Here is a 16,105-nt window from a genome sequence, read left to right as displayed (position 1 = left end):
ACCGGGGCACGAACCCACGTCCCCTGCATCAGCAGGCAGACTCTCAACCACTGCGCCACCAGGGAAGCCCAAGAGCAGGCTTTCTTAAACCCACAACGGAAATAGTTATAGGTTTATGCACAGTTGAGAAATTCACAATTCCCCACTGGCAGAGTAGGTAAAGAGAGGAATTTCTCCCTTCTGCAGTAACAAAGGAAAAAACGTGGTTGATCATATTTTAACTTTGAAGTCAACAGAACACAGCAACCAGAGTCTATTTTTAAGGATGATCCATTCAACACAGGGAGGTGTCCCGATGTAGGAAAGTCATGTAAATCAGCACTTGGTTCTAATTTATGACACCTGACCCTTAAAATACCATGCATGTCAATTCACATGTCCTTTGGATAGAGAAAAATTGAGCAGAAGTGTGATGGATCTAAGTTTTCTGCGTCGCCTGGAATGATCCAGTAAATTGAAAGCAGTGTTTAATGGACTAATGCCCCCTTTATTTTTTTTTATTTATTTATTTATTTTGCGGTACGCGGGCTCCTCACTGTTGTGGCCTCTCCTGTTGCGGAGCACAGGCTCCGGAGGCGGCTCCGGACGCGGCTCCGGACGCGCAGGCTCAGCGGCCACGGCTCACGGGCCCAGCCGCTCCGCGGCACGTGGGATGCTCCCGGACCGGGGCACGAACCCGCGTCCCCTGCATCGGCAGGCAGACTCTCAACCACTGCGCCACCAGGGAAGCCCTAATGCCCCTTTTGTTTTTTATTTCCCCCAGGCTTCTTCTAAGGTCCTGGGCTCTTACTTATTTCAGAGAGTTCTCAGCCACTGCTCTCATCAGGTATCCATTAACTGCCGTTTTACCTTAGTCTGCCATCATGTACCACCAAATTTTGCTAATTTTATCAATAACCCTAGGACTTTACTTATTCTCTCCAAACTGATTCTCTGCAATTCTTGTTTTCTTCTCAATATCTCTTCAATTCTGATTGTTAATATTCTATGCCTGGCACCCGGGAGCTCAATAAATATTTGTTGTATATCTAAATTATTTCTCTCCTTTAGCCTGCATCTTTTCGTTCTGGCTGCCTATTACAACTCTCATAATTCATTCTGTGTTAGTAATTAGTGGTTGTTTATTAAGCCTCAGACATTGTGCTAAGCAGTCTGCATGTATTATCTCTGTTCACGTCCAAAAGTCAATGAAGTAAGGACGTTATCATTCCCATTCTTTTTTTCTTTCTTTTTTCTTTTTCTTTTTGTTCATTGTTCCTTTTGCTGTGCAGAAGTTTTATATTTTATTTATTCTTATTTTATTTTTATGGTTACTTTGGGGGTTTTTTAGGCCGCGCTGCGCGGCATTCGTGATCTTAGTTCCCCCACCAGGGATCGAACACATGCCCCCTACAGTGGAAGTCTGGAATTTTAACCACTGGACTGCCAGGGAAGTCCCGTTATTATTGCCATTCTTAAGGGAGGAATGTAGAAGCTAAGTGTAACTGAGTCATCTGTCCCAGCATTTGCTCCCAAGCCTATCTGCCTCCACTCTTGTAACCACTACATTTAATTGCTTCCAGACCTTTCTTAATAAACTCCACACTAGACCTTGTTTGGTTTCAACAATCCTCCTCTAAGGGTTCTGCTCCCATAAGGTCCTCAAGTAACTGTAACTGTAGCAATTAACACAATATATTAGAAAGCCTCAAACAACAACCAAAGTGCATTATAAATTATAGTCTGAAAGGATAAAATGGATCGTTTTAGACAACATTCACACTCTTCGTTAGTTTACAATGTATTCAATCAAAAGAATGTGCCTCGAGGCACAATGAAAGAAGTCTATAGTTCTCCCTCCTTCACCTGCTGGCCTGCTATTGGTATTTTATCCTGTGGTAAAGAATAGCTTGTCTTCTACAGTAAATAATAAAATATAAAGAGTACTTAGCAAATAAGTGGTTATAGTGTTCTTCACCTGGTAGAAGAGGCACTTAACAAGTAGCTCTGTACACTTCATCTGCTAAAACTGCCTTCAACTTTCAGCGAATAGTATAGAGAGAGAACTCATGAGGGAGGGGGAAGAGGGAGAAGGAAAGAGAAAGTGAACGAGAAAGAGGTCTCATAAAATGGCAGGAGATTGTAAGTGCTGAACAAATAATACAAACAATAAATGCTACAGAAGCTCAGAGGAGCTCACTTTAAACTTGGATGATGCAAAAAGATTTTACAGAGGTGATAGGATTTGAGCTGTGCCATAAAGGATGACATAGGATAGGCAAAGAGAAGGCGGGAGAAAATTACAAGAGAGGAATATAATGAGAAGTGGTTCAGAGGCAGAAAAGCATAAATTGCCTTGGGGAAAGAATGAACAGATCACACTACCTGGGGTTAAGTTTTTATGTCAGGCAATGGTATGAGATTAACATGGATGAATACAGATGTTGGGGGACTTGAGTCTCATGCTAAAGACACTTGAGTTTCTCCCACTGACAACCAACCAGGAGCTACCAAGAATTTAAAAGTGGAACAACAGGATGGTCCATTGGGTAAGACTCCATGCTTCCAATGCAGGGGGCCCGAGTTCGATCCCTGGTCAGGGAAGTAGATCCCACATGGATGCCACAACTAAGAGTCCGCATGCCGCAACTGAGACCCAGAGCAGCCTAAATAAATATTAAAAAAAAAAAAACAGTGGAACAACATGGTGAAGAAGTGGCTTTAAAATGGATTGGCCGAGGAGACTGAAGGCAAGGAGACAAGGAAGGCATCCATTGCACAGATGAATGATGATGGAGCCCGTGAAGGAAAAATAGGCAGAACTTGGTGACTAATGGAAAGCAGGAGTGAGTTGGTTATCCATATCTCTTGTCTTCAACAGAACAAAGCATTTACTTTGGAGTCCCACATATCTTCAAAGAAGACAAATTCAAAATTACTTCTTTATTCTGAAAGCTTGAAATATGGACTTAAGAACAAGGAGATTGAGAATCTGAATATAAAGCGCTGACACCCATTTGAAGTTTCTTAGTAGACCCTAATTTATCTGTTCAGAGCAAAGTGGTAACTTCAGGGGAGGGGGCTATCACCATTGTTAACTTTTTTGTGCATCAAGACCCATGAGAAACATTACCCAGTTCGCACACACCACACATACATTCTAAAGCTCCATAGGTTAACTTATCAAAGACTCAGATATTACTTCAATAAGTGCCTCTTGTTGATGCTAATCTTACAGAGCTACATTATAGTTAAATAAACTTTTCAGTAATAACCAGCAAAGGATTATGGAAGGATACTAAGATGATAAGGAAATGTAATGATCATCCAGACCAACCCCCTTCGTTTTATAGGAGAAACCGAGACCAGGGAAGTTATTTTCCCATTTAATCCGAAAATACAACTACTGCTAAAATCCAGGTCCCCTTCCTTAAGAACAGTGTTCTTATTTTCCCAGCCCTTTTCCTCAGCCTCAGTGATTCCACCCTTCCAGGAAATGCTTGGAAGTCAGCAGTGCAGCAGTATCATCTTCAGCTCTACAGTTCTCTTCTCTTTGTATCATTGAGAAGGAAACACACCAGAAAAGGACCTCCAGGATGAGACAGAGCTCCCACTCCAAGGCAGTGAAGTAATTCATCCAGCCAGCAGTCCAGAAGAACAGAGTGGGGTTGAGATGCTCAGAGAGCAGAACAGAGCCCCAGTCTGCCATTGTTCACTTGAAGAGTGAAACACTTGAAGAGGAGCAAACAGTAATTCTGGCTCCAAGATGTCGGAGAAAAGCAATTATTGATATCATCTCACAGGCAATGGCTGGGTAGTGGGAATAGAGCAACCATTTCAGGAAGGGACAGAGATGAAGCCAGAGAAACTTAAACTTCACTAACTTGGGCCCTACCAGGTCTAGGGAGGTGCCCTAGCAATTTTGTATTTATGATTTTGAAGGATTTTTTTTTTCTTAAAGAGTTTCCCTCAAATTGTAGTTTAGGCTGCACAAAACCCCTAAGAATGGGATGTGCTAAATAGTCTAGAGCCCTCTAGAAATGCCTCGAAGGTGTCAGTGACCTGTTTTATTAGCTATTACAAGTCCAAATGACCACTCTTTGGCTGTTCTTTATAGTTATTAAATATACCAATAAGACTATTAGAAATAGACAACATAGTGTTTAAAACTTTACAATCTAAATAATAGACCTTACTTTCATACCAATATTTAGGATTTCTTTCCATTTGGCTTGAATTAAACAGTTTCTATTGAAATTATATCTCTGCATAACAAGTATAACTTCAGCAGCAGTTACAAGTGAGATGTTAAATAGAACTATTTTGTATATTTGTTGCATGTTCAGGCCCCAGAAATATGCTATAGAATTCAAAGCCATGAAAACCTTGATTTCTATTTAGATGGAGATTTATCATTAGTTGTGAGATATGTCCAGTATGGTTTCACTTTAAAACCACAAATAAAGTTTTAGCAATGAGTATTTTTCTCGTTGAGAGGTCTGTGGTCAAGCTAAACATCTCTTAGAAGCTGATTAGGTCCTGATGTCTTCAAATTCAATATTCAGCAAATACAGAGCATTTGTTTGGCCATAAGAAATAAGAACTTCGGAGTTAATGCAACTCTCCTGAGCCTGTTCCTCTTTTCTGATGACATGATAATCAGACATAACCTCTTCTGGTCTTGGGCCTCACCTTATGTAAGATTGAGGCAGAAGAAATCACATACAATTAATCTTTTGAGGATCTAGGTGACACTGCTTTTGGTTTTTACATCAGCAAGTCCTTTGTTTGCCAGTAGTCAGGAACAGTGATGAAAAGTTTTTATGTTATTAAATGCTTTATTTCTTCATCCTCACTCCCAGCTATCCTGAATCCAGAAAAATAGACACATGGTCATTCTGTGAAGACAAAAGAACATTGAATAGTTCATTATATAACAGATAGAGCTGTCCACTGTGTATTCATTCTTGTAGCGAGTTGCTAGAGGGTAAATTAGCATATTTAGTTCGAAACCTTATAAAATAGAAATGGGATGGATTGTTTTAGCAATTTCACAATTTGTGTAGTAACCATCATACTTCATCGAGGATCTGACTCAAAATAACACAAGGCTCTGAAAAATGGGAAGGGGAATGTTCTGCAAACAACCACATGGGCCAGGTTATCTCCAATGGTGAGATGTATTTAATAACGTCACATATGCACTTTTCCTGTATAAATACAGTATCACTGTAATCCTAGGGGCTGCATTCTCAGAACTGAACTCTTTCTTCCAATGATAGGCCTAAAATAAAATTGGCAGAAGTCATTGAGTTGTTCCTGTAACATGTTCATTGCTGGAAGGGACCTCCAGAGGTCACCTAGTTCGTCCCAATCTCCAGCCAGGACTCTCCCTAATACTGAATATAGCTGTAGAGCGATATGCATTAAGAAAGCTTTTAAAGATCCCTGGGGTTGGTCAAAAAATAGCTAATATTGGACTGATTCATAGAACAGCATTATACGTATGACAAAATAGCCACCTTCATCAGGGAAGACATCCATCAGGGCTAAGTGCTAGTAGTAGCTTCAAAAGGAAAAGCTTTATTTTCTCAGAGAAGAGGGTGGTAGATTAAGGAAATGACCAAGCGTGTTGGTATTTTTTTGTTTAGATGCACTTCTGAATGCTTATCAAAAAAGAAACATTGTCTTGTCAAAGACCACTGCAGGGTAAGCCCAGAGATAGCTGTGAGCAAGCAGATCACAAGTCTTTAACAAGTCCTTTCAAATGGCTACAGAGCTCAGAGGGGGAGCTGTTGTCTCAAACAAGATCCGATAAGCATCAAGTTAGTGAAGGGCAGATGGTGAAACATAAGAATAATATTGACAGACCTGCTTTTTAAATGGTATCCTTCCCCCCTAATCAGCTGAGTTTGTTAGAGCTGATAATTTTATTTCTTCAAATCCATTCAACTGTGGGCGCAATGGACAAGAGTTTAAGTGTAACTTCAATCTTCTAAGACAATCACGACTGTTTTATAGGGAAAGTATTCCTCCACAATTATTAAACTTCTGAATTTTTGGGTTGAAGTACTACACTAGAATCTAGAAATTCAGCTAACAGGAGAGCTGAAGCTCTTAGCTGGATTATTTTGGGCCTTTAAGCCTTTCAGTTGAACTATACAGAGAATTTAAAGATAGAGCTATAGCTATCTATAAAGTGAGGGAAATGACCTGCCCTCTCCCCCAACAATTGCCCCAGGTATCCATATGATTTTGTGTATTAACACCACAGTTTTTCAAATCATATTTGTGTAAGGTTACATAAAAGCCTGCTCAACCACAGTTGCCTTCAGGGATGGGAACTGGGGGGCTGGATGGAAATAAGATTAGAAGTTTTTTATCACATACTTTCTTGCCAACTTTCCATTTTTCTGCCTGTACTTCTTCCAAAGAATTCATTTGAAAATATATCATTATTTTAAAAACAGAAAGGCACCTCTGTGCTCTTACAAGGCTAGACAGTGCGGGTTACAGGAAGTGGAAAGTTGCGACTACTGGCCTCTCCCATCCTCCTTTGTAATTCTTGACTTTGGATATGGGAATTCAGCCACTGAGATTTTTTGATGTGCAGCTACCTTTCTCAGAACACTAACCAACTAACAAAGTCTTCAAGTTGTCTTTCCTCTTCCTTTTGTGAGAGCAGGAGCGAAAAAGACAAGGAGATCTCTCTGCAGTGTCCCCTTGGCTATACAACATTCCCACAGTGGACATCTAAACTTAATGTGCAGTCTACATATTCACCATAAAACTAGGGCACTTAAGGTAAGGAAATACTTCCATAATTACTTGGATATTGGGCAGAGTAGAGTTTTTTTCTCCCTTAAATGGCTCAGATAATCCTAACTAGTTCACATACACAGCCTTTAAGAAGTGTTGTTTTTTAAAGTTATCAGCCTAACAAATTCCCATAGCTGAATCAAGAAATTCCAAACAGAAGAAACTGAATCAGCTTTAAAGAAAGATAATCAAAACATAAGAGTGTAAGGAAAAGCAGAAGGTAGCACATTCTGTTATTTTTATTACAAAAAAAAGTTCAAACCCTTTACATGCTATGACATTAAATGTCATATATGAGTTCACTACAAGCAAACCTCTTAAAAAATATACATATTGGATATATTTACATTCAAGTTTGAGTAACTGGTGTCAAGGTACAGTTCAGGATCTTTACCCACCCTGTGGATTTGTTCAGCTACTAACTAAACAGAGATTGTATCTTCACTCAGGCACATGGAGAGGTAGAAACTGCTTTTAAAAAAAAAAAACAAAACAACCTGTAGTGCAAACGTGACGATCATTGCTGAAGCAGCTTATACATCAAGGAGGCCCTAGCTATAACTAGCTTTGGTCATCTCTAGAAGCTGAATACATGTAGTCTTGTCTTTTAAATTAAAACCAGATAAAACTTTGGGTAGATGCTCTTCTGAGCACATCAGGGTGTTGGTAGAGCTCAGCAAGGAAGGCTCTGCCACTCTGCACCGAGAATTGCACATGACTTAAGGTAGGCAACAGAGCAGCAGGGCTGGGCGGGGCGGCTGGGCTCCTTTTCCCTGATAAGACACAATTAATACACAGATCGGTGGCTTTAGAGACTTCAAATTAACATCTGGACACCCACAGCTCCGAACTCAGAAGCCACCAGGATACTTCCTCTCCCAAGTGAAACCTCTTATTATTTCTGCCCTGCCCACCTCCATCCTAAACTGAGCTAATAAGTCCAGATAGGGGTGGGGTGGCCTGTAAGTTCTACAGGCCACAGTTCCTCAGCTTCGTGACTAAGGCTCATGAAGGTTCTTGGGCCTGAGAAGGGCTCCCCAGGTTCTTGCCAGACTTGGTGGGGCTCGTTCCTGAGAGAGGAAGTTGGAGGGAAGTCACGGTGGTGGCCAAGGGCAGAAGCCCTTCTCGTTCCCTTTTCTTCTGTTTCATCCTGCGGTTCTGGAACCAGATTTTGACTTGGGTGTCATTCAGCTGCAGTGAGTTGGCTATCTCGATTCGTCGGGCCCGAGTTAAGTACTTATTGAAATGAAACTCCTTCTCTAGTTCTGTTAGTTGCTTAGTGCTGAAATTTGTGCGGATCGCGCTGGACGAGCTGGCGGCTCCATACTTGGCAAATTTGCCTGCAACGTAAAGACAGGAAATCAGCGGGGCGAGAACACGCGGAGACGAGGCCCGGGAGAGCTTTGGGGCCACATTAGAATCAAAGTCACTGAGCGGCCCTCTTGGGTCTCCGAACACAGTTGTGCCAGGAGAAAAGCTTCACCGAGCGCTCCTTCCCGCAATTTTCTCAACGCCTGGCACTCCGGGCACGCTCAATGGAATTCGCCTGCTTTAATGATGCCTCGGACCGCGTTTCCCCCATAAAACCCAAACCGCCGTCCAGAGGGACAGCTACAGCACGCCCCCGGCGCAATTACGCGAGGCAGGCTCCGTCCCCAACCCCAGTGGCGTCCGTCCGTCCAAGGCCCAAGCACTTACTTTTTTTCGGGGCGTTCCTCTTCACTTTCATCCACTCGAACGTGCTGAAGGCGGCAGGGAGACCGGAGGAAGGGGACGCAGAATTGGGGTAGACGCCGGGGGCGGTGGACGCGGTCTGGAAGGCCCCGGAGTGGCCGTCGGCCGGCTCTTTGAGACACGCCGGGAAGGGGGCGGGCTCGCCGAAGGCCGCGTAGTCCACCTGGCTGCTGAGGAGGAAGGAGCCGCCGCCCGAGAAGACGGCCGAGGTGGCGTAGTGGACGTGCGCCCCGCCGTCGTCGGCCGGCCGCCCGAGCGCGCACGGGAAGTCGTACGGGGGCCCGGGCCCCGGGAGACCGTAGTCCGCGCCCCCAGTCGCGGCAGGTGCCATGCCCGGCTCGTAGGTCCCCTCCAGGGGGCACGGGGCATAGGCGGGCGCGGCCGGGGGCGGCGCGGGAGGCTGCGCCGGAGCGGCCGGGGGCGAGGGCGCCGCTCGGGCCGCGGCCAGGGGCAGGCAGCTCACGAAGGCGCCGTCGCCTCTGCCTATGGGGAAGGCGGGCTGCAGGACCACTGGCCGAGCGTCGGCGCGGCAGAACTTGGGCGCAAAGCTCAGCACGTCGCCGCCGCCCCTGCCGCTGCCGCACGACACGTAGTCCAGGTAGGAACTCATGGTTCCGGTCCACCCCACCTGAGCGCGCCGGCCGCGCCCAGGTGCGGGGCTCGCAGGACCGCCACGGTCGGCGCCGCTCCGCCTTCCCTCTCTAGCCGAGCTGCCCTCGCCGAGCCATGGCAAGCCAGCCGGGGGTAAATAGAGGCCTAATATAGGGGCGGGGTGGCCACGTGGCGCCGGCCGGCCAATGGGCGCCGTCTCAGCACGGCCTGGGTCCCGACTGGCGCGCCGCTGCACGCGCCTGCCCGGCCGCCAACTTTGCCAACCGGCGGGTGGCGGCCGACCAGCGCCCTACCCCGGCCCGGCGGAGAGGCGCCCTGGCCTGGGGCTGCCTGGGGAAGGGCGGGGCGAGAGCGCGGGACGCCTGCTTCTAGGACAGGTATTGGACCAGGTGGGGGCAGAAAGGCAGGACTGGCCGCTCGGGTGAGGACAAGAGGATGGAGAGGGTGAGAGCTCGTTCTTCTGCATCGTGGGTGGCTAGTCTCTCGGGTGTGAAGGGTGGGCGCCGCGGTGTGGAAAGTGTTAAAAGGCCCTCGGGGACCGCTCCTAGCCTCCTCCTGGGAAGGTAAAGCTATTCCTATTCCCTTTTTCTCTGAGCCCTTAAGCGCTTTCAGTGTTCTTGGCACTCCTCCTAATCTCTCTCCTAAACCTGGAGTAGACGTTTAATTTTCCCTCTTTTCCCTCTCGCCCCGACTCTGGGGACTAAATTTTATGCTGTAGGCGCTGTGTAGCAGGGGCGGCACGAACTTTTCACTTTTAAGCTAGATTTTTCACGTTACTTCGCAGCTTCTTCGATTGCTTCCATTTGTGGCGGCATGATAAGGGCGAGTATTGGAGTCCAGGGGTTTGATTTGGACAGAAGAAAGTTTCTGCCTTGTGGGACGTTTAGCAGATTCTCCCCCTCTGACTAGGTTGTAAAATAAAGAATCTGCCCTTGGAGTGGAACGCTCGTTGTGCTGCTCTCTGGGCGGTTGGCACACGCACCGTTGCTGCGCACGGTTTCTCCGAGGCGCTTTGGCTTCAGGGAGCAAAGGCTTCCCAGGGACCGGTCAGATCTCAGAGGTTTGGAGAGCCTTGTACCTCGAAGCAATTAAAGCTTCTGTTCCATCAGATAAGTGCTGCGTCGTCTCTTGCGAGTGCAATCTGAGGTCTCATAATGTTAATGGGCTCACGTCTTTCCCTTGATAATATGGTTTTGTTTACTGAGTGTAGAGAGACGGGAAATAAAAGTGCAATTGGCACAGGAAATGAAAAGTAGAATGGTTACAAAGACAAGCTTTACATTGATAAACCTTCCAACTTCCTTGAACATTTTTTTAAATGTTTCCCTCTTTGGGGCTCCAGGACAAATAACAAATTAAATAAATAAATGTTATTTACACACAGCGGTAATGAAAGAGGGTGGTTTCCTAAAACTCTGTGTGAATAGAGAGTCTACTTTTGGCTTATTCAAGTGCCCTTGAGGACTTGATCTATTACAGCCTCTAAGTTATGGTGACCGAGGTTTTATTATTGTTTTACTGATCCACTTGTCATGAAAGAGCGATTGAGCCCTTGCCTAAAATTCCACTCTGAGGAAGTCTGGAAAATAGGAGCTTTTACGGTCCGGGGAGCAAGTTCCTTACAGGGATGTGAACTTGTGAATAAACAGAGCCACACCAAAAGTGTTACCAGTGTTGAGGCTGAAGTTGAGCCAGGATGGGGGAGGGTTGAGCCTGGAGGGGAGAGGGTAGGTAGAGGGTAGACAGCTAGGAATGAGCACAAAGCTAAAGAGGTCTAGGATTCCTACACTGCTGAAGTTCTTGGATTTAACTGGGAAATAAAATCCTGGGCTGGAAAATAGCCCTTCAAACTTGACATTGCTACTTCAGTTCTCTCCTGTAGCCAGTCCCACAACAAAGGTCCTAAATAGTTTTTTTTTAATAGTTTTTAAAAAAAGAGAAAAAGGCTCTTCTCTAGCACCTTGGTTGGGAAATGATAGAGCTCTTGCAGAGCTAGCTCAGGTGTCAAATATAGATGCATTTCTTCACTGTCCTCCTTCTGTGCCCTTCATGCAAAAGTATCAGCAGGTCAGATGCTGCTGAGTTCACAATGCCCCCTCATCCTCCCACTGGCTAGACTTTAATTTTTACCAGTTTTTACCAGCACAATGTCTCAGCTCTCACACTCTTGTCTCAAAACTATAAGACCCCGCTCTCAAATGGTACTCATCTGATCACAGCTTCTAGGTCCAGAGGCCCCAAGAGGTCAAGAAGGAAGGGTGGCCTTGTAAACGTCTCTAGAGAAAGACACCAGCTGGTGGAAACCCGGATGTAGGACAGGAAACCCAGCCTGATTGTTTGGCAAATCTGACCAAAACCTAGCAAATTAAGGGCCTTTTCTCTAAGGTTTCAGGAAAAACAGGCAGCCTAGGTGCCTTGGCAACCTTCATTGCAACAAAGACAAGGTTTTTAATGCTAAGCGTTTGGAGCAAAGGTTGGGTCCTTCATGTCACAGTTGAGCATTGACTTCGGCGCACCAGTGAGCTGTGCACACTATTTCCCCAAAGAGAAATTTGGGGGATTGAGCTTTTGCTGAGAGAAGAGAATGTCCTGAAAGGGACATCTAAAATTAATCACCTAAAAATTAGACTTTAAAAATCGTGCTATTTTAACAACTGTGGGTGGGGTGTTCAGCATGTGTTCAGACCCAGTAGCAGTTCCCTGATAACTGCAGGCAGAGAGCTACATTCTGTCCCTCCTCCTCTCTACTCCCTTTCGTCTCCCAGCCTTCGGCATATGCTACACCTTGGGGCTCAGAGTGGCCACATCTCCACTCCTGGGCTGGTTCTTGACTTACTCAGGATGAAAGTCAAGACTCTGATCATCTCAGACTCAGATTCAATAAACATTTGCCAAGGACCTACCGTGTAAGAACTTTTTTGTTAGGGGAAGGTTAGGCTGAGAAAATAGATATTCTCAAACCAAAGAAACAAGGGATTCATTTCTGGTACATGTTAGCTGTACTATAAATCTACTCTAGGAAAATCTGAATCTATAATTTTCTAAGGAGATGTTGGAAGATATTATTGGGGCAATTGTGTGTATAAAGATACGAATATAGGATACTTTTAGTAACTTTAAAGTTTGTCTCCTAGAAGTTCACAGAGTATGGAAGAAATGTCTTACTGATTTTATTGCTTGTTCGAGTCATGGATTCTTGAGGGTCACTTACCCTGCTGGGTCTTGGTGCTGTGAGTTCTCAGCAGGAGATGACAGCCTAGGGGCCTGATTGCCAGGTTGTGTTTGATGTAGGAATGCTTTGAAATCTGTCCCATCGTACTCACCACAGCAGTCACCCCCTAACCACCCCCCAGGACTACCTTTCTCTCCCACTCAAACAACAGTCTTCTTTTCTGCAGACAGAAGTGATGGAGGGTGGCAGTCTGGTCTTCTGTGCTTACAGTTGTTCCTAAGAAGCCTCTTACAATCCCTCTCCACAAGCCCCACTGTGTTATCCCTTGGAGATGCTTGAGCACATGCAAACTCTTGGCTCCACAGCCCCAAAGGACAGAAAGGCTCTTGCTTGTTGGGATAAAAAGGAGGGTTCTTTTCTCTTAAGCAAGATTTGCAGCTCTCTGCAGCATCCTTCTATCCTAAGGTAGAGGTAGGGATGAACGGGATCCTAAAGACAGGAATTCGCAACCTGTCTGAAGTCTGATAACGTGACCCTCCCTGAAGAAAACAGTTTAGTGTGCTGTGCCTTTCCCTAGAGTTTTGTGAAAGACTTGTGGGTCAAGCCCGTGTCTGGCACACAAGAGGCTTATACGCTAATATGTATAAAATAGATAACTAATAAGAACCTGCTGTATAAAATAAATAAATAAAATTCAAAGGGGAAAAAAAGAAACATTTGTTAGGCAGAAATAAAAATGGACAGAATGGTGTGTCTTCACCATGACCAATATTGGCTAAAGGATAGCCTTAGATTATTGGCTCCCGGCACCACTCCAGGTGGGTAGGAATCACCAGAGAAGCTTGTTTAAATGTGCAGTTTCCTCAGCCTCCCCTGCATCCCCACTGAGCTTCTAATCTAATAGGTCTGGCTCAGGAGTCTTTCTTTTTAATAAGCCTGTTGGGTGATTCTAAAGCAGTGTTCTTCGGAACCACACTTTGAAAATTTCTGCTTTAGGAGCGGGGGTGGGGGGCAGTGTGGGGAGAGAGGGGTGATTCTTGACCAGCAATTGAGAGTTCATGGCTAAATGGAGCAGGATTATACCTGAAAAGTGTCCAGAAGCCTGTTGGGTAGTAGGGGCAGAGAGGTCAATGTCAAGGTCAAACTTAAGTCTGGCTGGGCTGAAGTTCCAGAAAATATCCTCAAAAGGTAGTCAGTAGGAATTTCTCAAGTTTTGCTGACAAAATAGTGCTTTGAAGAGACCCAGCTTACTTCTTGCCACTTCCCTAACTTGGCTTTGAGAATGCCAGTGGGGTAGAAAGTGAAAGAAAGGGATTTGTCTCTCCCAATCCCTTCAGAGAAAGATGAGTGGCTCTGAGGCAATGGGAAGAAGGAAGGAGTAGGAATGGGGGTCTCAAGAGAGAGGAGCCAACTCTCATTTCCTTCCATGTCTCCCAGATTGCCTGGAATGAGCACTTGAGCCCTCAGGATCCAGAGGGGGCCAACCGTCCCTTGGCCTAAGGTGTGACTCTCGCTCTGGCTAGAGATTGACCTTTAGCAGCATAAGATGTCACTGCTAGGAGACCCCTTAGAGATAAGCGACATCAAACCCCTAATTTTAGTGGGGAAGTTACTTTATTTACTCAGACTTTAAAAGACAAAGCCATCCTTCAAAAGATGAGGGAACGAGCTTGGGTCTCCTGAATCCCCACAGTGTGCAAAGAGGACGGAGTCAGGCAGCCCGTCCTGTGCACAGTGGTGGCCTCCACGCTGAGCAACAGAGCAGTGTTCAAGGACACCTCACGGCCAGTGGGGCTGACTGGGAGGCCTGCAGCCCTCCCTTTGCCATTTGTTTGCTAAACCTGTGCCCCAGACTTCTGAGGCGCCACCTTGAGCTGCTCCTGCGAGAAAGGGCAGAACTGAGCCCGGGTCCTCACACCCTCCACCAAGCAAAGGTAAAGGATCCCCTCATTTCCTGTTCAGTTTGATCAGCATCAGGGCCCTGGAGACAAAACAAGAGGTGTCCCTAGATTAATGTAGCTGGATAGGCAAGTACAAATAAGGACATGTGTGAACACACATAGGTACACCCAGGTCAATTATACTGATCTTTTTTTTTTTTCTTGCTCCTTTATCTTTATAAAGGGTATTAAGTTTGAATTTACATGGTTCAAGATTCAAAGGGTACATAAGGGTAGGCAGTGAAAGCCTTTCTCCCACCCCTGTCCCCAGCCACCTAGTTCCCCTTCACATGGACAACAATTTTACGAGTTTCTTCACCACTTTTATGAGTATATCTTTCCAGAAATACTTTATACCTTTACAATTATAGACAAATATATATTTGGTTATAGATACATCTCCCCGCATTTTTCCACAAATGATAACATATTACAAGACCCTTCTGCACCATGCTTTTCCCCCTATTATATCTTGAAGATCATTTCATACAGAACTTTCTACTTTATTTTTACAATTTTATGCTGTTCTACTGTATGCGTCTACCACAACTTATTTAGCCAGTCCCTTATTAATGGGCATTTATTTTCATTTTGGTATTAGAAACACATGTTCAAATTTTTGCCTGTTGGAAAAATTCCTAGACATGAAATTACTTAGTCTAATGTATGTACACTGGCAATTTTGATATATATTGCTAAATTGATCTCTTTAGAAGTGAATCAATTTATACTTCTACCAGCAGCGTATGAAAATTCGTGTTTCCCCACACCTTTGACAAGTCAGTGGGATATTAAACTTTTTTTTTATTTTTGCCAATCTGATCAATGAAAAATAATACCTTTTACTTACCCTTATAGCATCTCCAAAAATGTCATTTTTCCTTATCGTATTTGATCCTATTATAATTTTATTTTACAAACGCTAATACTGACATAGAAAAAAGATAAACAATTTACTGTAGTCGCATGCAATGTAAATGGCCAAAGTCGGATGTTCAGTACTCTTTCCTATACTACACTGTGCCACAGGGAAGCCTAAGGAGGTTCAAAGAGCATTCCCTGAAAGACACATGGTATAAAAAAAGCACAGAAGCTTTCAGACATCTGCTAAGAGGCCTCTCCTTTAGTGGTCTGATACCAAGACCACATTTCTGCATGTTCCCCTGGAGAGTACCCTCTGGAAGCTGAGGGACTCTGATTAGCAATCTGATCTGACCTAGCCCTGAGCATTACGTTGGATTCAATATCTGGGAAGCAGTAGGGTGTTGTTTTTAATTTCCCTGAGACATTTCTCACTGGCCACCCAGGATCTAAGTATTGATGATCATGGTGTGGGTAAGAGGACGTTTTCCCTAAGTTTTAGCATTATATAGGACACTCACTTGGACCTGGTAAAGATAATACCTAAGTGTGGGAGTACACACACACACACACACACACACATGCACACACGCACACTGCTCTAATGATAAACTTACAAACTAGATGTCTTTATTGACTGTTTTATTGATGATGAAACTGAAGGCCAGAAAGATTCAGTGAATTTCTTAGGGTCACACAGTGTATCAGTTAGCAAAGCAGAAACAAATGTACAGAGACCTAAACCTGAACTCATTCATTTCCCCTATGGAGTCTTCTCTTCCCCCTCCACTGTTCGTTTTGGTGGATGACCTGACTACCCCCTCAGGCGTCAGAATCGAAACCTAGGGATTAATAACCACAACTCCTCTTTCACTGATCCGATTGATCACCAAGTCCTGTGAATTCTTCCTCCTAAATGCTCTCCTCTTCATCCGTATTAAGTTTCTTCCTCTCTAGGCTTGATGATGGCAGCAGCCTCCTCCTTTGT

The 16,105-nt window shown here is 44.8% G+C and overlaps 1 protein-coding gene across 1 annotated transcript; it reads right to left on the bottom strand.

Annotated features, from left to right (window-relative positions):
- Positions 1-7,030: 7,030 nt before the first annotated feature.
- Positions 7,031-9,236, bottom strand: HOXD1 (homeobox D1). The gene is made up of 2 exons (XM_024732829.1): positions 8,497-9,236; positions 7,031-8,138 (listed from the first exon to the last, which is right to left on the bottom strand). Exons 1-2 carry the CDS (start codon positions 9,140-9,142, stop codon positions 7,804-7,806), a joined length of 981 nt encoding a protein of 326 aa, XP_024588597.1. The 5' UTR covers positions 9,143-9,236; the 3' UTR covers positions 7,031-7,803.
- Between the last annotated feature and the right edge of the window lie 6,869 nt (positions 9,237-16,105).

This window comes from Neophocaena asiaeorientalis, unplaced genomic scaffold (assembly GCF_003031525.2).
Source record: "Neophocaena asiaeorientalis asiaeorientalis breed wild unplaced genomic scaffold, Neophocaena_asiaeorientalis_V1.1 scaffold96, whole genome shotgun sequence".
In the NCBI taxonomy this organism is placed as follows: Eukaryota; Metazoa; Chordata; class Mammalia; order Artiodactyla; family Phocoenidae; genus Neophocaena; species Neophocaena asiaeorientalis.
This window is presented reverse-complemented; position numbering and strand designations above follow the sequence as displayed.

What these genes read in the sequence shown, in the direction of transcription:
- HOXD1 (XM_024732829.1), bottom strand. Translation starts at nt 9,142, where the DNA reads ATGAGTTCCTACCTGGACTACGTGTCGTGCGGCAGCGGCAGGGGCGGC. An exon ending in GAGGAACGCCCCGAAAAAAA is followed by an intron (nt 8,139 to 8,496) that starts GTAAGTGCTTGG and finishes TTTACGTTGCAG; the next exon opens with GCAAATTTGCCAAGTATGGA.